A 22,191-nucleotide genomic window follows, 5' to 3' on the forward strand; every position below is an offset into this window, starting at 1 on the left:
ACCAACGCCACTCAGATCCTATTCCCGCTATTGTCTAGCTACCAGCTCGACATGCTCTCCGGAAGGCGCAGAAGGTAACCGTAGCTTATATAGGCGGATTTTGTTTCTGAGTCGCGGTGGACTCTGTAGTTGAGCATTCATGATAACCATGTATGTGAGCGTTACGGGGTACACAGTCGACAGACATACAGTTTTCGGCTCAGCAAGTTGCATTCGGATTTCTTTATTAAGAATGTCCCCGACGCTCGTCAACCGCATGAAGTCATACCAAAGAACGCTCGGGGAGCCCGGAAGCTAATACTAGCATATCTGCCCGAAGTTATGAATTATGACGCTTCGACACGCTGGGTTCGTACTTGAACTCGGAATAAGCATTTGATTTGATTTGTTCGTTAATCGCTGACATTTATCTATTTTTCAAAAGGCCGAAAACAACTCCCTCTCAGTCCTGGCGTGCCGGGTCCTGAGCAGGACGGTTTAGGAGCAAATCGTCGATCTCTGCAAGGATCTCCGGAGTCAACTTCGGCAACAGCTTCAAGCTTTCTACATTATCAACGATCTGCTCGGGTCTGGAAGCGCCCGTAATCACGGCGGATACGTTCTCGTTCTTCAGACACCACGCGAGGGCGAGCTGTGATAACTTAAATCCGAGCTTATCGGCCAAGCCCTGATTACTTCGTTAGTTGTCTGCTTTTCAGCGAAACTAGGGGCCAAAAATAGCACCGGAAATATAGATGTTGACTCGTACCTTCAACTTGACAATTTTTTCAATAGTTCCTGCCCATTCCTTATTCTCCCAGTCATTCCTCACTTGGTTGGCAAATCTATCCTGGCTCTCTGCAAACCTCGAACCGGGTGGAGGCTGGGTGGTTGCATCGTTATATTTGCCGCTCAGGAGCCCCATCTTGAGAGGAGAGAAAGTGGTCAAACCAATTCCACACCGAGTGTATAACCGTTGAAACTCTCCCTCAACCTTCTTCCGATCTAACATGTTATAAAGGGGCTGCTCGACAATGGGCCCCACCAGGCCCAAGGCCTTGGCAATGCCGCAAGCTTCAGTGATTTCGTCTGCAGACCACTCCGACGTTCCCCAGTAGAAGGCCCAGCCCTGGTCAATGACAAAGTTGAACGCACGGACAGTCTCCTCCATCGGTGTTAGCCGATCGGGACGATGAGCGTAGATTATGTCGACGTAGTCGAGTTTCAGCCGTCGGAGCGATGCGCGTGTACCTTCAATAATGTGTTTCCGGGACAATCCGTGGTTATTGATGAGGATTTCACCATTAGCTAACCCCCAGTTTAGCTGAGGAGACATGGAGAGTTAGCAACTTCTGGTCAGAATGTCAGAAATCTGCTTCTCTACCTTTGTGCTGATCACCAGGTCACTGCGCTGCCAGCCACCCTTCTGGATCGCGTCTCCCATGACGATCTCAGACTGGCCATTGGCATAGCTATGATCAGTCAGTTGGCGTACTCGTTTTCCCGGCTCGGCAAGAATGTTTACCTCTCTGCGGTGTCGAAGAAGTTGACACCGCAATCGTAAGCCTGCTTCATGCACTTGAATGTAATATCTGCCCACGATTAGCACCCCTTCAGTCCTATTGATCTTGATCGAATTTACCATCGTCAACGTGCCCGCCGAATCTTTCCGCCAAAACGTTAGCGATATTATCGTTTGTGTACGGCCCGCCGCACGGAAAACTCACGTTAACCAGCCTCCCAGGCCGATCGCAGACACATGCAGACCCGAGTTGCCCACCCGACGGTAGAGCATGTCTTTATTCTTGTTTGGCCACGCCATTGCGAGTAGTGGATGTGCGGAAAATGCGATGGGTCAGGTGTCCTTCTCCGGGTGTTACGGCGCTCCCCTCTGAAGAGCGGCCGCGCTGCAATTTATTGCGTCGGCGATAAACACTCTGCCACCGCTTGGGAGTAGAGCTTTCGTTTAGCCCGACCCGTTGTCCACTCAGCGGCGAGTACTTGGATCACATCTTGTCCTTTGGGGGAAATACTGAGTCTCCCAGTTGCTGATAACGACGAATGGTAAGCGATAAGAGACTCCCGTGCGGGGCTCGGGTAAACAGCGAGATGGAGAACGGAGAAATGTTCGGAGGGGCATTCTGCGAGACAATCATGATGCGCCTTGTCTCTTTCGTGCTGGTGCCTCGGTGGTGATCCAATGGCGAGTATCTCAAGTCCGTCCAACGCGGTAGAGCCACGGCGCGACCCAATTGGGGGCTGCCGTCGAGGACCGGCGCGACTTTAGCCCTAAAGTCAAAGGGTGGAGCGATGGCGTGCGGAGTGGAGGCCGTCGCGCAACTGCTGCCCCTGTTCTCATGGCCTAGCTCATGCAATGCGTTTTCTGACTCTGAATTTCCCCGCATCAACGGTTCCTGCTGTCGCACATTGACACCGATCTGGCCTGTCCTTGCGCTGGTGAGAAGATCATTCTTATCGCCAGGATTCGCTCAAGGCGGTAAAGGCATCCGTACGATCGGCTCGGAGTTACGTTGAGCTTATCGGTTGGAGCTAGCCCTGGACATTGCGTGATGGATACGCTGCCAAACTGATCGTCAAGATGTCCTCTGTCAAACCAAATGTGACCAAGCGCGCCTGCGACGGCTGTAAGATTCGAAAGATCCGCTGTGGCGGCGGTCAGCCTTGTCGGTCCTGCATCAAGGCCAAAATCAAATGTACCTATGTCCGCGTTCAACAATGTCGAGGGCCGAGGCGGTTGCGCTCGACGACGCAATACCTTATCGAGCAAGCGCAGGGTGGCGGCGATAGTAATGACTGCGACGCTTCGCACGGCGCGACGGAAACGATGCTCGAGAGGCTTCATCCGAACACTACACCTGCGCGCCAGACCACGCACATGGAAAGGTCGGTTGCATCTGTTGGCGCAATGTACATACATACCTGGCCGTCCGTCGGCTCTAACACACTGTAGTTCGCGCATCCCTCTCGATACCCTGACCTCTCCGCTTTCCATTTACCACGTGCGCATGTACCCGGTTTGGCCGATTGTCAACGTCGAAGAGATAGTATCTATACTTCAACAGGACGCTGGTCACAGTGACGATGAGACTTATGCGTTATCGACTGCTGTGGCAGCAGCGACGATAGCTCAACTACGATTAGAGCAAGGTCCCAGTGCCCGGGAGACGATCACAGCCGAGAGGTTCGCAGCGGAATGCTTGCGGGCTCGGAACTCATGTCATTACCGGTCCCAGGTAAACCTGAACAGTATCCGGACGTCCTTTTTCCTGCATGTCTACTATGAAAACCAAAAGCCCGGTGGGAGCGAATCGCTGCTGCACTTACGAGAAGCCATTTCCATGGCCCAAATCATGGGACTCCACCGAGAGTCCTCTTACAATTCCCTGTCGTTCGAGGAGGAACAATTGCGTCGGCGTGTGCTTTGGCTACTCTTTGTCACAGAACGGTGAGTCGGTTGAGAAATGGTTCCGGTCACTCCACAGCAGCTAATCTGGAACAGAGGAGTTTGTATCCTCCATAGGTACCCAGTCACGTTGAAAACGAATATCTCAGCTCCGGTGATTGACGAAAACGACGAATCCCATGTTCTCCCCGCCTTCCTCAAGCTGCTCAGCCTCTTTCAGATCTTCGAGAAATCAGGGATGTTCGACATTATTCAGGATGAACATTCAGAGCTGCAGCCTGGTGTGAATAGTGTGGGACGTGTCGACTGGCCCTTCCTGGAAGGTCTTCAGCGGAATCTGCAGGACGGATCGACGCTTTTTGACCGGATCTCGGACGTACAGAAGGCCGACTTGTGCGTCACTCGGCATTGGATGCGAATGATTCTATGGAAACTATCCCCAAAAGGCTATCTGGGGTCTTCCCCGTCCGCCGACCGGTCCATGTCCCTCTGCTTCCCACTTAACGTCGCCAAGGAGCTAGTGAGCATCGTCTCGCAGCTACCCCGGTCCGCAGTCGAGGCGCACGGCTTGGGTATGGAGCTCAAGATTTATGAGATTGCCAATTCCCTTGCCGATGCCATGACGGACCTCGCTGCGCTGCCACTTTCGCCCCAATGGGATGGTGAGAGTCGTCCGAGTTATATATTATCACGTCTCCACGCGATACTGTCGACGTTTCGCGGCGGAGGAAACAAGAAATTGGTCGATATTCTCTACCAGAAAATGGCAGAAGTACAGGTCATCATTGGACCCTCGTTAACAACACCTCTTCGAAATCATGGTACCAGCAAGCATCGGGCATCCCCCAAGGAATGCGAAGCTTGGGACCAACAAGCGAATAGAATTGCCGAGTTGACCAATTATGATACTACAGCATCCACCTGTTTAGACCCACTTGCTTATCCAGCCGACGCGAACGACTTGACCTACGCGCCGATTTGTGATATGTCCTTTGGGAGTCCAGGGGATGGTGATCAGAACCAAATTCCAAAATACCCAGACGCAAACAATCTCTTTCAACCGACGTATGACGAGGGGACATCCAATTTTCTGTTTGATCCAAGTAGCGTAGTGATTGAACCGCAGGAAATGGCCCCTTTGTCACCCATCTGGTCATCGTTTATGCCGATGAACGCAATCACCGAGGACATCGCGTCCCAGATCTTACGGGCCTCAGCCCAGGATATTCTCTTTCCTGGTGCTGATTTCACGAACGTTGCTACAGGCACAGATTTTGTGGGTCTTTACTGAAGTGACCTTTCCAGAATCTCAAACACTCAATTAATACCTGACGAATACATGCAACAAGAGCTTAATACTTGAAGCGGAAGTCCAGCCGCTGGTTTCCTTCGCCTTCTCGAGCAGCCTGGTCCGACTGGTAAGCCACCTTCTCCTCCTGTGACATCGCATTCCACTTCTTCTCTTTCTGTCGATTGAGATAACGGAGGAACTCCCTCTGCGCCACAAAGACTACCATGGCGAAGGCACAGATCGCAATAAGCACCTTGTTGCCCGTGAAGTAGTATGGCTTGTCGTTCTCGCGATAGATCTCTGTTGTGGTCTCCGTCAGCTTGACTATTCCGAGCCTCCGTCATAGGTAGGGGCGGTACTTACGCGACGCAATCACGGATCCCACCTGTACAATCACGTTATACGTTGCCGCCGTAATGGCTCGCTTCTTCACATCGAACGTGTTCTCGGAAATCCAGGCCGACACAATCGGGTGGAAGTACGGATACCCGGAGATCAAGGTCGTGATGGTGAAACGGCCCCACTCGCGGCCACCGTTGGGGAGAGCGAGCATTGCCGCTAGAAGTGGCAAGGACCAGAACTCGCCAAACAGACAGTGGAAAGAGCGCTCCCCGAAATACTCACTGCTGCTCGACAGAGCCAGCATGAGGATAATCTGGAGCACGGCGGATGGGATGGAGAGCATGTTGGAGTCGAAGGTTGAAAACCCGATCCGTTTGAGGGTCAGTGATAGATATGCTTGCACTGGGTTCTGTGGGATGTAGGCGACAAGGCCAATGAGGTATAGACCCCACATGGACTTGTCACTCCAGGCACGGAGGACGTCGTTGAGGGTAGCGCGTTCGTGGATGTTGGTGAGACCTTTCGATGGGTCGTCCCGGAGCAGGCGCTGTGATCGTATCAGTTAGCCGACGATGCGTAGGTCAGTATAGTTTGTGTGCAGGAACGTACGTTGATCATGATCACCTCTTGGCGCTCCGTGTACCATGGTCTGGGCACGAGTACGCTTTTTGTGTTGGTCGGGGAGCTGGGAAGATAGATGATGCTCTATGTGCAACCAGATTAGCTTCTGTCTTCACATATGCCAACCCATGCCCTGGCGCGGCACAGCCAACGTTGGATCCATACCACTAGTCCAATAACAAAAGTCAAGAGACCCTCAATCAGAAACAGCCAAAACCAGCCTGTCTTTCCATGAACTCCGCGCATCTCTAAGATTCCCGCGGCGAGCAGAGACGAGATAATGCGAGCAACCTGTCGCGTGTCAGCCATGCCAGACACCGGATCACCCCGTGTGACTTACGTTCAATGTCGACCAGAAGAAAGCGAGCCGCACACTCAGCTCCCTCGTTTTGTAGAAGTATGTGGCAAACAGAATAGTACCAGGAATGAAACCACCCTCAAATGCGCCGATCAAGGCACGGGTGACATAAAAACTGGCCCGACCGGTCATCCATGCCTGGGCCCAAGAAACTAGAGACCACAGCATCATCATAATCGGCAGAACGCGTCTGAATCCAAATCGCTTGATCAGAAGCTGTGCGGGGAATTCAGTTGCGAGGAAGCACATGAGTTGGATTGTGGTTCCCTAGAGATCATTGTTAGGAGATTGTCACAGCATTAGAAGTGTACGTCGTTAGCATACATTGTTGTAATCATTCGACGAGAGGTTCAAGTCATCGAGCAGATTATCTGTGAGTGCGTTGGACAAGTTTCCGCGGTCGAGTTGCAAGCCAAAGAACTACACCGTGTCAGCGCTGATCTGCGGCAAATCCAGAAATGAATCAATACCATGACACAGAGCCATGTGAGAAGCAACAGGTCGGTTTTCCACACAACCGCTCTCTCCTCCTTCTCCGTCCAAGACGCCGTAGGATCAAACCGATGGTAACCCTCGAACGACTCATGTGGCGGTGTCACAGCGGAAAGGTTCTCCTGTCCGACAGCAATCGATGCCTTCGAGCAGTCATCGTCGCTCGGCGCAGTCGCCTGGTACTTAGGACCCTTGTCGGCCCTTTCAATATCAGCCATTCTGAATAATCGTCTTCCTCGTGTGTGCTTCTTCCCCGTGGATTAAAAGATAAAGACTGGGTTGATCAATAGGGTACACCAAGCCCTAGAGAGAAGAAGAATACCAGCTCCATTCTGGGAGGGGCAGCAGTGGACGTTCTTATATAGAAAACGGCATGCCACACATACCACGCTCCAACAATACAATTGTACCGTATCGCACCATTTTAATTTTAACCTGAGCGTAGTCGAAAACGCATCCCCGGCACGGCAGTTGTAGTATACGCCTACACGTTCATCGTACAGTATGGCCAATAGAGCGTCTGGCGGGGACTTTGCATCACTGTGCCTTCCAAGCACATCATCGGCTAGCTTGTGTTTTGGCTTCAGGCACCTTACTAGGTTTGTGCTAGCTTGCCGAGCTGTTGAATCTGGGGGTTTTCTTTTTTCTAGTTCCGAATTTTTAATTCTTGTCTCTCTTGTATCAACTCGGTTTTGCCTAGAAAAGAGGATGTGATGATCCTTGGGTCGAAGGGTAAATGCTAACAGGCGTGGAATGGTTTTGCGGGGTTCCAACATAGCCTGGGATCGTTCCCCAGGTTTTTCCTCGGGTTGACAGATTCTACGTATTCGAAGCGGCAAGATTGGCCAGAACTTGTTCAGTCTAGTGTGGTCTAGTGGACGGAGAACGAGAGGCATCTTGCTTGGCAACTTTGCGTTGCCGAAAATTTCGCCGATGCCCCACAAACCCTTGTCTGGATATCCAGGTGGAGAATGGGATCACGGCACTCCATCAAAGTAGTTCCTGGCAAGCATGGAATCAACCATGTGGTCGCCGTTAGGGCAGGGACCGTGAGTTATTGTTTGATTTTCGTGACAGAGCACGCAAAGATAGCATATATTGTTCTTGGTTGTGGATGGTGTTCACATGGGTGATCTATATTAGGTCCGGAGGCTAGGCCGTTCGGTCTGGATATTACAATATTGAACAGAGTCGCCCGGCGGAATTCAACATTGGAATGATAGAAAAGAGTACTCCCCGTGCATGTGCCAATCTGGTGCACGCTAGTTGAGCATGGTTTTGCGAACACTCATGTGCTGCTACTACCAAGGCATGCTTGGATGGCAGAGATATTAAGATTCAATCAGCCGAATACCTATGTAGCGCATTTCTGCCACCATCTCCTCATTTTCCTTGTCATCTCCCGTGTTAGTGCTCAGTACCTCGCCGCTTTTGCTCATTGTCACGCCGCGATCCTCTAATCCAAACCGCGAGTATCGCATAAGCTCACTGATCAGCCCTGTCAACGGTTCCGTCAGGGAGCTGGAACTGGATAGACACTGAGCAAGATCAGTAAACCATATCAACAGAATCACAACACTTCGTGCCAGTAACATCCTTCAGCAAAAGGTATCTTCATCTATAAATGTTGGTCTTGAAATATGGGAGCATACAACTTAGAGGCTCACTGTGCAAGGATCCCACTTTGTACTGTTTTTCAATGCTTTGAACTTCTCTCATCACTGCACCCTCTTTTTGAACACTCTTTGTTGGAACATCCTCTTGTTGAACATCTTCACTTTTCACTACCTATTCAGTGATCCCGGGACCATTATAAACAGAGATAATCCCTAGCATTCCACGATGTTCTCCAGGAACCGCCAACTCTTCACACCACAACTGGTGTTTCCTCATTGGATTCACGATCTTTTACAAACGTTTGAATTCCAAGTCCTAGTCCAGTCTTTATACCTATTTCTCTTAGTTATTATCTCTCTTGCTGTGCATCCACGTGGGCTGGCTAAAGGGAAGATGTCTCCTGTCATGATAGAAGTTGATGTGAGTTTAACCTCCAGACTGTTAGTTGGGCCCAGACACCAATTACTATAGGGCTCAAATCACGTCGGACCGAAAGTTAGACTTCCAGAAGAGAAGCTGACGGAGGTGGATGATCAACCCTTCATTGTGAGATTAGCGCTTACTCTTCTAGTGAACTAAGTATGTCAACTTCTGCTTTGTCCAGCTCGGGTGGCTGGTTCCTGACCAACGTGACGAGGTGTGTGGAAGAATCCGCAAAGTTGGCACTATTCGGGGCTGGGGGCTACCCAGAGACATTGAGTCCGTCAATAGCCACAACCCACCACCACCTGAAGGTACAGTTAGGGTCGTTCAAAAGACTCGCACTTTCACTCAGTCTCTACCTCATAGCTGCCAAGAGCTAACTTCGTTAGTTAAGCCAGCACCTTCCATACCGGGTTCTACCCCGTTCCTTCGGTCGCAGGTGACCAGAATGGTCTTCAACCTGGGAATTTTTGGCATCCCAAAAGAAAGACCGAGGTTCTTAACAATGACTGCGATCCTGTGGGCCTTACCGCGGATAATGTTCTTAGTGCTGGCGCCACGAACCAATCTCCATGGGATCATATTGCTGATGATAGTAATATGATCGACTTTCGTTTGATCAATTTTTGGATGCCTCTTTGGATCCGTGAACAAACAACTTCGATCCGTGAAAGGAATCATGGGTTATGAACCGTGCTTTATTTTACTCTTTGTTGTGTACTTGCTTGAATTTTCTAAATCTCGCTCTTATATTCGGAACCTTGAAAGGAACCATACACTATGACACATTGTTTATAGTTCTCCCAGGCATCTCCTATTGCCTGCCAACCACCGTCGGAGCTCATGGCGGAAGAGGTGAAAAAGAGGAATCGGGGTGGACTTCCACGAAAGAAAGCACAAGAGTTCAATAGCCGGTTTCTTTTCTTCGATGAAATGCATAGTGAACAACCACCTGGCGGGAAGGTATTCCCCTTCACTGTGCGACAATGTGTATATTCCTTCTTCTTCGGCACGACATCGTGCTCGCTCACACGCAGTGCGGTGGCGAGTGACACCATAAAAATCAGTTGTATATCCTCTGTACTGCCTCCGTCTCCACGATTTGTTCCGGGTCACTCTCCTGGACCTATGACAATGGGCGACACCACTCGACATGGGGTCCAGGGACATGACAGACAAGAGCGAGCTCACCGAAAGAAAGCACGTCGTGAAAATCGTCGTCTTAAGCCGGAAAAGAAGGCCTGACAGCGGCGGCGACAAAGGTCTGACAAAGCAGAGAACACAGAGCAACAGCAACTGATAATATGGCGGCAATCTCCCTCAGGCACTGCAATTGACATGGAAATGCAAGCAGACAGTAATGCAATAGTCCCCGCTGGTCATCATGAGCCGCGTTTTCATACACATGAAGTAGGAGAGCAGGATGACAATATGGATTATGACAGGCCAAGTGTTGGACCAAGTGATGAAAATAAGCCACGGGAAGGAAGTGAAGATTATGCTGCGAGAACGGCCAACAATCAACCGTTACTCTTAGCCCTGGAACAAGCTGATCAAGAACACTCTATGGTTGATCCGGACGAGTGGACCAGTGGGTGAAAGGGAGAAAGAGAAATCTCCGGAGCGGCAATCAATCTGTGACGAGGAAACAGAAGAGGAGGATGGGGACAGTGAAAGGATAGGGCTGATCGCGAAATAGCAAAACTGGGGAGAGACCTCAAGCGTGAACTTGCCCGATCCACCGCGAATCTCAGCGAGATGGTTCCAAAGTAAGCAAGCCCACCAATCGCTAAAGTCTCTTCACATCTAAGATGGGGGAAAGAATATACGATCCTCTTTATCCTCAGTGAAATCCAAGCGAGGGTTTGGCCAGCCCTTAACAAATTCAATACCGTGTTGCTAAATGGAAAGCCATTTAAGCGCTTGGCCGTAGGATCTATGAATATGTAGGCCCGATATCTCGGTAAATACGTTCTCCAAGGTTGACGCATTGCCCTTCCCTGAATAATATTTCCTGGATTATTTGCTTCTGCCGTTATGAAAGTTTTTCCAAGGTGCACTGTTTACACCTCCGCATGCGGATAGCATTTGCTATCCTAATCCATATCCACACGGGTATGAGGATGTCAAATACTATCCGTATCCGCCAATTGGCGGATACGGATATGGATAATTTGGATATCTTGCGGATCGTGCCGCAGTCTATCGATGTGGGTTATGGGTTATAGCGAAGAACGCATAATGGGATGTTGGGTTCGGGTTGGGTTCGGTTTTGGATGGGTTCTGCTGAAGTCTAGTGCAAATGCGAACCCTAATGTGTCCTCGAATACAACTGAGCCCCACGTTTTGAGTTCGAGCGCCTTCTATGTCCATGAGCAGGTCTCTGCCGGCGCCTTTGCCCTTGGCCCAGCCCAGCTCGACCAGCACCCAATTGACCCACCCTCCTCGTTATAATGCCAACGCACACCAAAACAATCGCCGCAAGCAACTCGGGGAAAAATCCCAACACAACTCGAACAGCCAAACTCCCTGTCGTCGGGTTTAGATCCGCGCGCTGTGTTAATTCCGCGACAAGCATGTATATCACCGAGATCTCGACCAGGGGAAGAGCGATCAGGCGCCGGTGAGGAGCTGTGTTTCGGGTGTCTTGAGTGAGCATAACCATTCCACCGTATCCAAACCAGACAATATCAGCGATCAGGAAAAGGAAGGGATGAACATACCAAAACCCCCTCCCTCCTGGCCAAGCCCGCCGGTGCCTCTCGGTTTCCACCACTTTTCCATCCTCCACCCCTCCCATTCCCAAGCGTCCACAGCCCCCACAAAACGAGCACCACCCATGCAACCTCCAACAGTACCATACCGACCTTCATATTGGATAAATCACTGTCCTGAGGCATATCGCTCAACAGCCCGCCAGCACCGACCCCAACCATTGCAACCCCCGTCGCGAGAGGACATGGATGAGCGCCATGAATGCCCACTCGGTTCGTTTGCTAGGGGATAGACAGTATATTCTCCTATATCATAATGAGAATAGATGACAGATTGCTCTTGCGCTTGCTTCTCGATGAGTGACAGGAAATCAGGCTCGGTGTGGGGTCAGTTTGTGGATAACGTACGCCTCATGCAACATCCCGTCTATCGCCAGCAGCAACGGCGAGAGCCCGATACTGGATATTATCTGGGTGCCAGCGTTGTGGGGGTCGTTGAGGCCCATGGCGGCACCGGTTACGCGAAGAACGCAGAAGGCGAGGAGGTAGAGCCAGGCGAGGAAGCCGTGGCGGCCATGGCTGTAGAGGAGGTAGAGTGTTGGAAGTGTTAGGGGGGCGTAGAAGGCGAGTTGCGCGATGAGGAGGCTGGATGTCATCTTCAGTCCAAGAGATGAGGGTGTTGGTATGGTGTAGGTTAGGAGAGATGGGGAGATATGGATTGGGGATAGAGTGGAAGAGAGAGTATCCATCTACTACTAGTAGTAGACAACAAGACTACTAGTAGGGCATAAAGTTAAGACGCAGGCCGAGACGCTACTAAACGAGACCGAGTATCCTTGTCCATCCAAGCCAATCGTCTGCGAGGTCTCATGCAAGCTAAGTCTAAATAGGCTATCTAGACCAAAGCTTGAAGCAAACAAGATCAGCTTAAGCGGCCCCACCTTTCTCCTTCTCCCGGCCTCCTTCAACGAAAGAAAGATACCTCCCCAATGCTGTAAGAGGACAATATATCCGATACGGCGTATAGGAGATGTAGAAATGGTTTGGGAGCCCCGTGCTTGTGAATTCGATCTCTATCCACGCCGCCGCCCCACCTTCACCCTTACTCAAGATATCATCCTGCCCATGCCGTCTGCGAGGGCGTGGAAGGCCCACATCCCGCGTAGGCATGGCATCTTGGACAAGAGCTGGTCTATTTTTGATGGAAACAATGGGGAAGCAGACATATCTCCGAGTCTCCTGTCGGGCGATGATGTATGGTAGAATTTAAAGGGTATCGACTCTCTTGCGTGCATGCTGGATGAACTGAATATCATGATTCTCTCTAAACTACACTGCAGGCAAGAGGGCCACTCCAACAAAAGAAAAGAGCCACCGCCCCACTGACGCCGATATTCTATCCGGCCTCCAAACGTACAAGCCTGTCATAGATTCAGACACACGCAACGTCTGGGCCTTCTGGGACAAAGGCCTACCCAACAGCCCTGAATGGAACCAGCGCAATGTCATTAGCTGGGTTGGACGGCTCAGTTCTAAATGGACAGTCCGAGTCTTAGACCTCGTCAAGGGCTCGCCCAACCATGTATCCCAGTATATTCTACGAGAAATGCTCCCAGAGGTCTTCTAAAATCGAACAATGACCTGTCCTCATGTAGGACAGCATAGCTCTGACCTTATCCGCCTGCCGCTGCTCTACCTTCATGGCGGAGTGTGGCTTTACGTCGGCATGCTTCTCTTCCGATCGCTGGACGCCCTGTGCCGGAATGCCCTGGTAGATCCCGAAACTCCGTACGAGGTGGCGGCGTTCAAGGTCGTCCTTTCTGTTCAACGGGTTCATTGCAGCGCGGCGGGGGAGTCTCTGCATCAAGTATTGGCATGAGACTTTCCGTACACTGTGGGATGGGGCAACGAGCTGTGTGGGGATGCATTCACGCCCGATACTGGCACATCTGCCGGTCTATGAACCACCCTCCTTGAACGGAAAGCGCCCACCGTTCATGTATACACAGTTTGCAGATTACCTTGCCCAGGTCTTTTGTCTGGAACGGCCTAGGCATCTGGTTGACCCCAGAACGAGATGGAATGGACCAAAGTTCTTTGAAAAGAAGGTTTTGCTCTTTGAATGTGTGACAGAAGCGTACTGGGCACAGAGATTGCCGGACTGGAATGGGAGGAAGCAGTATGAGTTGTTGAACCTGCCACACGGGGAGGATGGTGTGGACAATGAGCGTGCTAAGGAGGCTGAGACACTTGTCCAAGGTGTGCTGAGCTTGTCCTCCACAATGAAGGTGTGGCATGGCCTTGTTACTGCAGGCCGAGAGCATTTAGCTGAGATATGGGACAATCCGGATCACCATGATGCGGATATCAGACCAGGGACGTTTGCAGCGTACTTGCGAGAGGCCAGTGAGACATTTGAGCAGACAAAAGAGCTGGTGCCGCTTAAGATACCTGTGATCGAGAAGGCACTGCTGCGGGCGGGAATCACAGAGGTAGTTAGATAAGGACTTGAGTTTGCTGTGGGGCACGATATCTAATCATTTCCACAGGCCAGGACATTAGGTGTTCCCACTGGGCAGGAAGGATTCGTTGCAGAGCCATAATATACTTGTGTGCAGTGTCTCCGACCCACCATACGTCGCGTAATGGTGCCGACAAGGCAAGAAAGTGGGCTAAAACTACCAGAGCGCGCGGCCTCCTCTTCTCGAGTAAGTCAATGAACCCAGTTGCCACGAACAAAGGGAAGACCATGAGCCGGCGACAGCTGATTTGCGGGTGTTCCTTTGCTTCCATGGCCAGCCAGGTGGAATTGATATGCGCGACAGCCCCTCGATATGCTTCTAGCGCTGTCTCGTCATCCTCGTCGTCAGGAACCGTCGGAAGCAGGAATGAAAACGACCCAGCATCAAAATTCGTCCGTAAGGGGAGAGGAACGGTATCAATAAGACACCAGATATTCGCGGAATGAGCATTATGCCTCATAATCTCCAAGGCCGCATCAAAAACGGCTACCGACCTGCGCACTAGATGCATCCATTCATTTACCTGTTTATAAGGAGCAGCAGGACGATCTTTTAAGGTAGCAAATACATTGACCTGCAACAGAATGCTTGTAAAGCACACCGCATCCGCAGTCTGCGTAGTTATGCCGCCGATACAGAGTCGATGTTCGCGCAAAGCCTGCTCGAGGTAAATGTAGTGCATATCCGGCAAGCCAGAATCGTTCGCGTCGGCTTTGGACAGATGCAGGGCGGAGATTGCGAAGACGGCATGTAGGAGCGGTTTGTAACAGAATGCGAGTTGGGGCACATTGATCGACCAACAGTCTTTGATTCGCTTCAGGTGAGCCCCGGGCATAGTAGCGCTGGTAAACAGAGTAAAGTGGTGCAGCAAGCGCAGCTCCATGTGCTCGTCATGACTGGAATCTGATGGACTGGGCTCGCATGGGCGAGATTGGATCCAGGTTGAGGGGGGGCCGCTCCTTTTTCCGCGGGCCGGTCATAAATACAGGGGATCCCATGACGATGACAGTCGCGACACACAGGTCGCGCTTCATCACACTACATCAGCCAGGCCAGATTTGGTAGCAATCGATTCCGCCTACCTTTACTCGCCGGGCGCGACATCGCTGACATCCGGTCCTGGACTTACGGTGGGCGAGACGGGGGCCGCTGCGCTTCTCGCAGTTGGACGAGTCCCCTTCGCCTTGGGGGTTGCCTTGTGGCGAAGAGGACGAGTGACTGTTTGGGATGGCTGAAGTCATTGTGTTGTGGTCCCTGGCGATGGAGTTCTAGAGCAGCGATGACATATCCTGGGCCCTCTCGGGTTGAGAGAAGAGAGCGAAGCCTTCCTCGGTTTGTCTAGCGGGAGCAACAGATATAGAAAGATGGGTCAGGAGGAGATACAGGGAACATGCTATAATTTAGGAGTCTGTTTTGCCAAACGAGAGTCAGACAATCAAAGAATTTTGATTGAAAGTCAGGGTGTACACAGGTCACCCGACCTTAGTCCCGAGATAAGATGACCCTTGCTAATCGCACGTGATTGTCAAGCCCAAATTAATAAGTAAAATATGTCAGATAAGGTCTTATAGATCAATACCAGTGTCAATGAATTCTAGTTTTCTTTGTATTTTTACTTCTCTAAAACAGTTAAGTATTTTGTAATTAATTCTTAACTGATTACTGTAATAGAGTTCAATGTACCGAATATCTCTGATAGTCAGCCGAAACCACTCCGAAAGTACTTATCAATTGCTTTTGTCAATTATCTTTTGATCTACCCCCCGCCTGTTCACTGCTGACTCTATCGATATTTTCGTGCTTTTGTAAATAAATTCTCAGGTTGTTGATAGTGGAGAAACGCTTCTAAATTAGGTGGGAATCAGCTAGAAGAGAGTATTTAAAGTTAAGAAATTAATCACTTCTCAAGCACTTGGAAATTGCTTGAGAAAGGAGACTATATATTTGCTTTGTCGCAATCCTCAACACAACAGACTATCTTGCAATAGTAGAGAATTATTGTACTATTATTGTTCTAAGTAGTTTCTAATTAGTTAATAAACAGTTAAACTTCTCCTTGTGTCTGCTATAATTTAAACTGATTGTAAAGTATATTATACCTGTTTTATAAGCTGTCGGCACCTGGGATAATCAATCAATTTATATTCAGACAGTTCCAGCTGGCCCGATTTCATCTCCCGTAAATACTATTGATAATATCGCTAAAATCATCGAAGCTCAGAACACTGTATTAAACAAATAATAAATAAGCAGTTAGTGAGTATTTTTATATATTTCTAGCCAATGCAGCCATATTGGCAGGGGGGTTTGTTTCAATCAACCACTAATGGCGCGCAAAGAGGCTCGAGCCCGCCCTTCACTTCCAGCCCCACAGGGTGGATAATGATGGAGAGCCCTCAGTTCCACTGGTTCAGGAGATTACGGAAGATTTGTAGTCTAATCGCTGGATTAAAGCCGTAATTATTGAGTTGTCCTCATCGTGCAATCTAGGATCGCCCAGGGGAGGAAACAAACCGAATGAGCTTTGTATCTCTATATTTCTTTTCCTTCGACCGCTTTATGACGAAATAGTTCGAATACTCGGTTTAATCTTCCGCCTTTTAAATTAACTGTTCCCTAGGGCAGTCTAGTGGAGATGTGCCACAAGTGGCGAGCTGTTCCTAAAGACCCTTATTGCTTACTGATCAGCGAAGGCGTCCAGGGTCCTATCCCAACCCTAATTATGGGGCACACTTTCCAAATCACCAATTGGTCTTGTTGGCCTTGTCCAGAGAGAAGAGGCCCGAGCCACATAATTCGGACTTTAGCACCCTGGTACCGCCTGGAGACATTGGAAAAACAATACTTCCGAACAACATATTCTAGGAGATCAGAAACAGGCGAAAGAAACATGCAACTTCCCCTCGCTTGTTGAAATTAAAGATGGCCGCGTAGGCGTCGACTGGTATGCATCAGACGACCCAAAGAACCCGCAGCGATGGCCCAAACACGACGAAGATCGCAGTCGTTTTCATTATTTTCATTTACACGTTAATTGCTTATACTGGGTCGGCAATCTACACATCGGCCGAATAGGATGTGGCCGTGTGCCCTGTAACACGGCGCTCATGCATACAGTAGAATTAAGGGCAATAGCCGCAATATATAAAAGGATATGACGTACGCATGTTTAGGTTACGGGATATCTAGTAGACCCTCCGTCTCTCAAAAGCTCAAACCTCCTCCCAACGGCGAATCGGCTGAATTTTGACTGCATACTCCGTAACAAGCGAGCATCTGCCTCGTAGTACCCAACAGCAATCCATATAAACAAGAACCACCATACACGGGCCAAGAAACCCCAGTCCTGAGGTACATTAAAGTTGTACATGGCTGCGTACTCGAAGCTGGCTGGGTAGAAACCGGCTAAATCCCAATCAAGAAGCCACAGCTGGCCGGAGCTGAAAAGAAGAATGTTTCGCGGGGCGAGATCATGGTGAGTTAAGATAAACTCAGTGTTTAGTGGAATTGGTCCGATGGTATCTGACAATGGACTTTGATCCGTTGCTTGCATCGCCCGTCGCATAGATGTAAAGTTCGCCCAGAAGTTGAGGACATCAGTAGGTTCTCTTGGTCCGGAATGAGCAGGAAGACCATAGCGATCTTCTAGCCAGAAAGACCTGCATTCGCCTGTTGTAAGCGATCCGGCAGTTGGTGAGGTAACGGATCTCAGGATTCTCATAAAACGGCGAAGCTCTAGACTAAGCTTAATTGTCTTGAACTAGCTTAGGTTTGTCGAGACGACATCTAATGTAGCTCTCTCGATCCGGTCCATGATAGTGTAAGCCCTCCGTTGATCCATGTCCTCGAAGAAAATATGGAAGGACGGACGAAGAGAGATGATTGAACTGCCTAGATAGCAAAATTGACGTTAAACCGCGGCTCGCAAGTTATATTTGTGTAGCGGTAATTTTGCTTTCGGGATATATTTTCTCCTATAATACAAGTCGAGCCTCCCTTTTGAATCGCCAGCTGCGTTTTTCCTATTCTACTAGATCTGTGAAGAGTTATAACTTTCCGTGTGAAGGTAAATTTGTGGGTTGTATATATTCTTTGTGCGGCCATCTCTAGCTCAGCGCCCATATACCATAGCGTCGAACTACCGTTCAGGAAAACGTTAAAGAGATGTAATTGTGGAGCCCCTAACCTGTATTCCTTGCCAAAAAAAAAAAAAAAAAAGCAGATATATGGTGTATCTGCTATACTCCTAAGCCAGCTATCATTCATGGGCGGAGGCAGTTGTCTGGGCCACTTGCCCGCCTAGTTCGACGGAATCTTCGAGGGGAAGGGAGGAATGTAAAGCTCCTTGAAATGGACACTGAATGAGTGTGCAGTGAGCACCCTCATAAAGCGGCGGCAACTCAATTGGGTCTCGAGAGCAGAAATTCATTGCGTAGCGTAGCCTATGTAAATGATAGTAAATTTATATCAAGAAGGTCATCGAAATCGAATCACTAAATACGCAACAGCACGATATACAATCACACACACCGCAAGGCCCATAAGATTCAAACCAGGGTTCTTATCGAAATTATAGAAGTCCAAGACATCCTTACCCTTCTCGATGGTGCATTGTTTGCCTGGTTGTTGTTCTTCACTGCAGGTAAATTCCAGACCATGCATCGCGTATGGCAAGATATTAGCCATAACATATTTCGAGGGGAGAATGTAAGCCACAACTTGGAACACCCGTGGTAAAGATGTACTAAGAAGGCCCGCAAATACCCAGTTGATGTATAACATTATCGGAGCCAAGGTAGTGCTGATACCTATCAACCAGTTAACATGTTTAATACTATGCGACGGGAGGGTAAAACCGATACCTATATTGTCGAAGAAAGAAAGCATTATAATACCGATGGACTCACCGCAGTTGATAATTGCGAATATGTTGAACGATAAAATGAAAAACATGGTCAAGGTGCCTTGAATTGGCGGGCCGAAGGTAAATATCGCACCAGAGATCAAGGCTGTGAAGACCTCTGTAGGTAGCTCTAGACACGTATACTGCACGAGAAAGCATATTGCGGTCATACAGCCGTCCTTGCGCTCAGACTTAAAGGTATCGCGCTCTCCTGGGTATATGATAATGCTTTGGAGGAGGCCTAGTTTGTATGAAAGTTAGCCGGGTGTGGATATCAAAGGAAAGTGAAAAGGAGGGAGAACAAACCTGCCACAAGAAGGGTTAGGAGCTGTTGGAGAAGACCTATTCTTGTTTGTACAGAGTTGCTGTTGCTTGAGAGGGGAGATGTGAACATAATAAAGATAGCTGCCATCCCAGGAGCTTGAACTAAGCGTGATAGCAGATGGAATGGCCGCCTAATCAAACCAAGAGCTGAGCGGCGTATGGCTAAAGGAAGCAAGATTGAAAAGGAGTTAATATTCTTTCCCAGTTCCTTTCGCTCTTGCAATTTGACCGATACTGGAAATGTCTCTTGTGTATTTGCTTGAGCAATAGTATGTTTTTCAACCAGCTGCTGCACCCTAGTTCGACTCGGCGTTTCTCCTTGGTCTCGATGGTCTACCGTCACTAAATCGATGATAAAGTCACATGGGTTCATTGGACTTGGACATTCAAAGCCATGACTGCGGAAATAGTGTAAGACATCCTCGCCCGAGCCTGCAAAGACAGGGGAGCCGCCAGATGCAAGAAGCAGAATGTTCGAAAAAAAAAAGGAAAATGTCTGACCGCGGCTGATGAATACTGCAGACGACAGTCCGACCCTCCTCAGACAGATCCTTTAGCTTCTTCAAGATACACCCGGCTGTGTATGCGTCGAGACCTGATGTCGGTTCATCCAATATCAAAACCCTTGGGTCAGTCAGGAGCTGAATACCTATTGAAACCCGTCTCTGCTCACCACCACTAATACCCTTTTGCTTATCATCTCCAACTATAGTCCCCGCACAGGAAGTCAAACCCATTTTATGGATAATGGAGTCAACTTTGGAGTATCTTTGCTCTTTTGTCATCCATCCAGGGAGTCTCAGCCCTGCAGCAAAGAGTAAGGTTTCTCGGACAGTCAGAAAAGATTGCAAGTGGTCAGACTGGGATACGTAGGAGCACATAGTTCTGATCGTGGAAGGCGGTAGATAATCGCTATTGTAGAGAATTTGGCCTTGTCTTCGATACCTCTGTGGTAGGCGCGCTGTGATAGCGTGGATTAGGGTGGTCTTCCCGCTCCCAGAAGGCCCCATAATGACACTAAGTTCACCTTGTTTGAATGTGGTGTTGATTGGTTTGAGTATTGGCCGTTCATGACCGCGACTCCCCAAGGGTTTCAAATTTCGCCTAGTCAGACTTAGGGCAAATTTGTTTAATCGGATATCCACACCTGGGTTCCATGGCGTTGAGGTTAGAGGTTGAAGCTCTATATTTCGAATAATGTCAGAGCTACGGCTCAGTTGGGGATCCGGAGTCATGATAGCTCCCATTTGAGGGCGCTGAAGCAACAGAGCAGCCACCATAGTGTAGAAGATAAGAAAGCCGAAAGAGGCCACAATAGGTTGCCAGATCCACTCGCGAGGAAATCCTAGGCTCGTCATGATATCTTTGCCGTAAGACTCTGTACAGCCGCCGGTCGAAGAATTGGCGATAGTTGAACAGCTATATAGATGCCCACGTGGCGTCTGTTCCGGACCAACAAATTCAATTGCACATAGCGCGCTGTAAAGATAGAAATTATGCGCTATCCATTTTGACCATCGCACCCAGAGCGAAATTTGGTCAACATGTACTAGATAACCCCTGGACAAGCTTTGCAGCGTGTAAAGCAAATTTCCGATGAGACCGGCTATTGCGAAATCACGGGAGATTGCAATCGCAAGGACTGCGGCAGTGAGAGAAATATAGGTGGCTAGAACCAGTACCAGCAAGAAAAGGAAAGGCTCTGCAGCAGTGCCCCAGAGGCCAACAAGAAAATAGAATACTACAAAAGATATGGCAGGACCTGGGATATCCTCGAGAGCAAGTCGCGCAAGCCTGCGGCTTATCAAAAAGGCTGCAACACTAATGACCCCGTCCTCTCGCTCTCGATCAAACATTCGGATCTCATATGAAAGCCGAAAAATCTCATAGACTAACAGTGGGTACCCGTAAATATTCAGCAATGAGAAAAGAGCTCCCTGTCGAGACCAAAGTCCTTGTGCACTGCTGTCAACTTGATAGAAGGCCGCACCAGTCACTATTCCCAGTACAATTGTGATCGACAAGCTACCAAATAAGCTCATAGGGCCCCTTAATGTTGTCCGTATAGTGCGCCGCGTAAGCACATCCAGCTGACGGGAAAGCGACACGAGTGGATTGCGGGAAGTAGATGAAGCATGTCGGACGACTGAGCTACTGCACGGGTAAACTCGGCAGCTATCGACTATAGTACACTGTGCCGCTTTCCACCGCTCTTTCAGATTGTTAATCCTTGCTACTGACACCATCGATACGGCGTCTGCTTCAGCTTCCACGGATACGAGGTCAATCAAAACCTCAGCTGGGTTTTTCCATTCGGGTATGGAGTGGCCACATTGCTGAAAATAGCCGCGAACGGAAGAACTCGGGCCATTGTACAGGACATGGCCCTGAGAGAGTAGCAGGACATGATCGAAGAGCTCCCATATTTCTGGGCGCGGTGTGTGAATCGCAACAACTACGGTGCGGCCTTCTCCTGCCAGATCTTTCAACAACTGAACGATGTGATAAGCATTGGCTGCATCTAAGCCGGTTGTGGGCTCGTCGCAGAACAGACAAGAGGGATTCGCTAAGATCTGAACGCCGAGGCTCGTCCTTCTCCTTTCACCACCACTGCATCCGGCCCCTGTTCCTTCTCCGATTCGTGTATCCGCACAGGCCATTAGACCAAGACCAGAGATAAGTTGATCCACTACATGAGAGCGATATGCCGCATCGCCAGACGGCATGCGAAGGTCGGCTGCAGTTTGTAAGGTTTCTCGCACGGTCAGAGATGGGATAAGAAAATCATTCTGTCGGAGATATGCGGATCGAATTGAGTGTATATCACCAGAGCACGTAGAGAATATATCGCCCGTGATGGTGGTTCCTCGAGCAGATCGTTGGTTGCAGAGGATATTAAGCAAGGTTGTCTTGCCACTTCCGCTTGGGAATGTAACCGAGACGTCATGTAAGATTTGATTCTGCATCCCAGTCTGGGTGCCTCCCAGCTTCTGTTTGAGAAATCTCATGGGGGCTAACCATCCGCCAGTAATGCTGTTGACATGGACAGAGAGCCTGTCGACATGGATATTGACGGGGTTAACAATTGATAATGCCGTTCTATGAGTGGGCGTCTCTATACGACCTCTCTCGGCTTCAACCATCGTGCAGGTTACAGAGGTTGATCCAGAGCGAGGCTTGT

General features: G+C 49.5%; 9 protein-coding genes across 9 annotated transcripts; 3 read left to right on the plus strand and 6 right to left on the minus strand.

The window, feature by feature from the left end:
• Positions 1-442: 442 nt before the first annotated feature.
• Positions 443-1,801, minus strand: ABOM_002723 (putative voltage-gated K+ channel beta subunit (KCNAB); the record flags this gene model as incomplete). The annotated part of the gene is made up of 6 exons (XM_022529853.1): positions 443-667; positions 749-1,303; positions 1,364-1,451; positions 1,505-1,571; positions 1,622-1,644; positions 1,707-1,801. 6 exons carry the CDS (start codon positions 1,799-1,801, stop codon positions 443-445), a joined length of 1,053 nt encoding a protein of 350 aa, XP_022391616.1.
• A 777-nt stretch (positions 1,802-2,578) lies between these two features.
• On the plus strand, positions 2,579-4,694 carry ABOM_002724 (Zn(II)2Cys6 transcription factor; the record flags this gene model as incomplete). The annotated part of the gene is made up of 3 exons (XM_022529854.1): positions 2,579-2,907; positions 2,951-3,445; positions 3,500-4,694. The coding sequence occupies 3 exons, from the start codon at positions 2,579-2,581 to the stop codon at positions 4,692-4,694; spliced, it is 2,019 nt and encodes a 672-aa protein (XP_022391610.1).
• Positions 4,695-4,755: 61 nt separating this feature from the next.
• ABOM_002725 (putative MFS transporter) lies at positions 4,756-6,725 on the minus strand (the record flags this gene model as incomplete). Its single annotated transcript, XM_022529855.1, has 7 exons — positions 4,756-4,994; positions 5,058-5,583; positions 5,646-5,741; positions 5,823-5,948; positions 5,998-6,282; positions 6,340-6,435; positions 6,486-6,725. 7 exons carry the CDS (start codon positions 6,723-6,725, stop codon positions 4,756-4,758), a joined length of 1,608 nt encoding a protein of 535 aa, XP_022391611.1.
• Positions 6,726-11,452: 4,727 nt separating this feature from the next.
• On the minus strand, positions 11,453-11,917 carry ABOM_002726 (uncharacterized protein; the record flags this gene model as incomplete). The annotated part of the gene is made up of 2 exons (XM_022529856.1): positions 11,453-11,567; positions 11,670-11,917. 2 exons carry the CDS (start codon positions 11,915-11,917, stop codon positions 11,453-11,455), a joined length of 363 nt encoding a protein of 120 aa, XP_022391679.1.
• Positions 11,918-12,299: 382 nt separating this feature from the next.
• On the plus strand, positions 12,300-12,888 carry ABOM_002727 (capsule polysaccharide biosynthesis protein; the record flags this gene model as incomplete). Its single annotated transcript, XM_022529857.1, has 2 exons — positions 12,300-12,423; positions 12,602-12,888. 2 exons carry the CDS (start codon positions 12,300-12,302, stop codon positions 12,886-12,888), a joined length of 411 nt encoding a protein of 136 aa, XP_022391612.1.
• Positions 12,889-13,183: 295 nt separating this feature from the next.
• Positions 13,184-13,765, plus strand: ABOM_002728 (capsule polysaccharide biosynthesis protein; the record flags this gene model as incomplete). Its single annotated transcript, XM_022529858.1, has 1 exon — positions 13,184-13,765. One exon carries the CDS (start codon positions 13,184-13,186, stop codon positions 13,763-13,765), a length of 582 nt encoding a protein of 193 aa, XP_022391695.1.
• A 54-nt stretch (positions 13,766-13,819) lies between these two features.
• On the minus strand, positions 13,820-14,618 carry ABOM_002729 (C6 finger domain protein; the record flags this gene model as incomplete). Its single annotated transcript, XM_022529859.1, has 2 exons — positions 13,820-13,832; positions 13,894-14,618. The coding sequence occupies 2 exons, from the start codon at positions 14,616-14,618 to the stop codon at positions 13,820-13,822; spliced, it is 738 nt and encodes a 245-aa protein (XP_022391696.1).
• A 55-nt stretch (positions 14,619-14,673) lies between these two features.
• Positions 14,674-15,024, minus strand: ABOM_002730 (C6 finger domain protein; the record flags this gene model as incomplete). The annotated part of the gene is made up of 2 exons (XM_022529860.1): positions 14,674-14,811; positions 14,866-15,024. The coding sequence occupies 2 exons, from the start codon at positions 15,022-15,024 to the stop codon at positions 14,674-14,676; spliced, it is 297 nt and encodes a 98-aa protein (XP_022391664.1).
• A 3,017-nt stretch (positions 15,025-18,041) lies between these two features.
• Positions 18,042-22,153, minus strand: ABOM_002731 (ATP-binding cassette transporter; the record flags this gene model as incomplete). Its single annotated transcript, XM_022529861.1, has 4 exons — positions 18,042-18,225; positions 18,285-18,591; positions 18,691-18,927; positions 19,528-22,153. 4 exons carry the CDS (start codon positions 22,151-22,153, stop codon positions 18,042-18,044), a joined length of 3,354 nt encoding a protein of 1,117 aa, XP_022391734.1.
• Positions 22,154-22,191: the final 38 nt, after the last annotated feature.

The sequence above is a fragment of the Aspergillus bombycis genome (assembly GCF_001792695.1).
Source record: "Aspergillus bombycis strain NRRL26010 chromosome Unknown contig00019, whole genome shotgun sequence".
NCBI lineage: Eukaryota > Fungi > Ascomycota > Eurotiomycetes > Eurotiales > Aspergillaceae > Aspergillus > Aspergillus bombycis.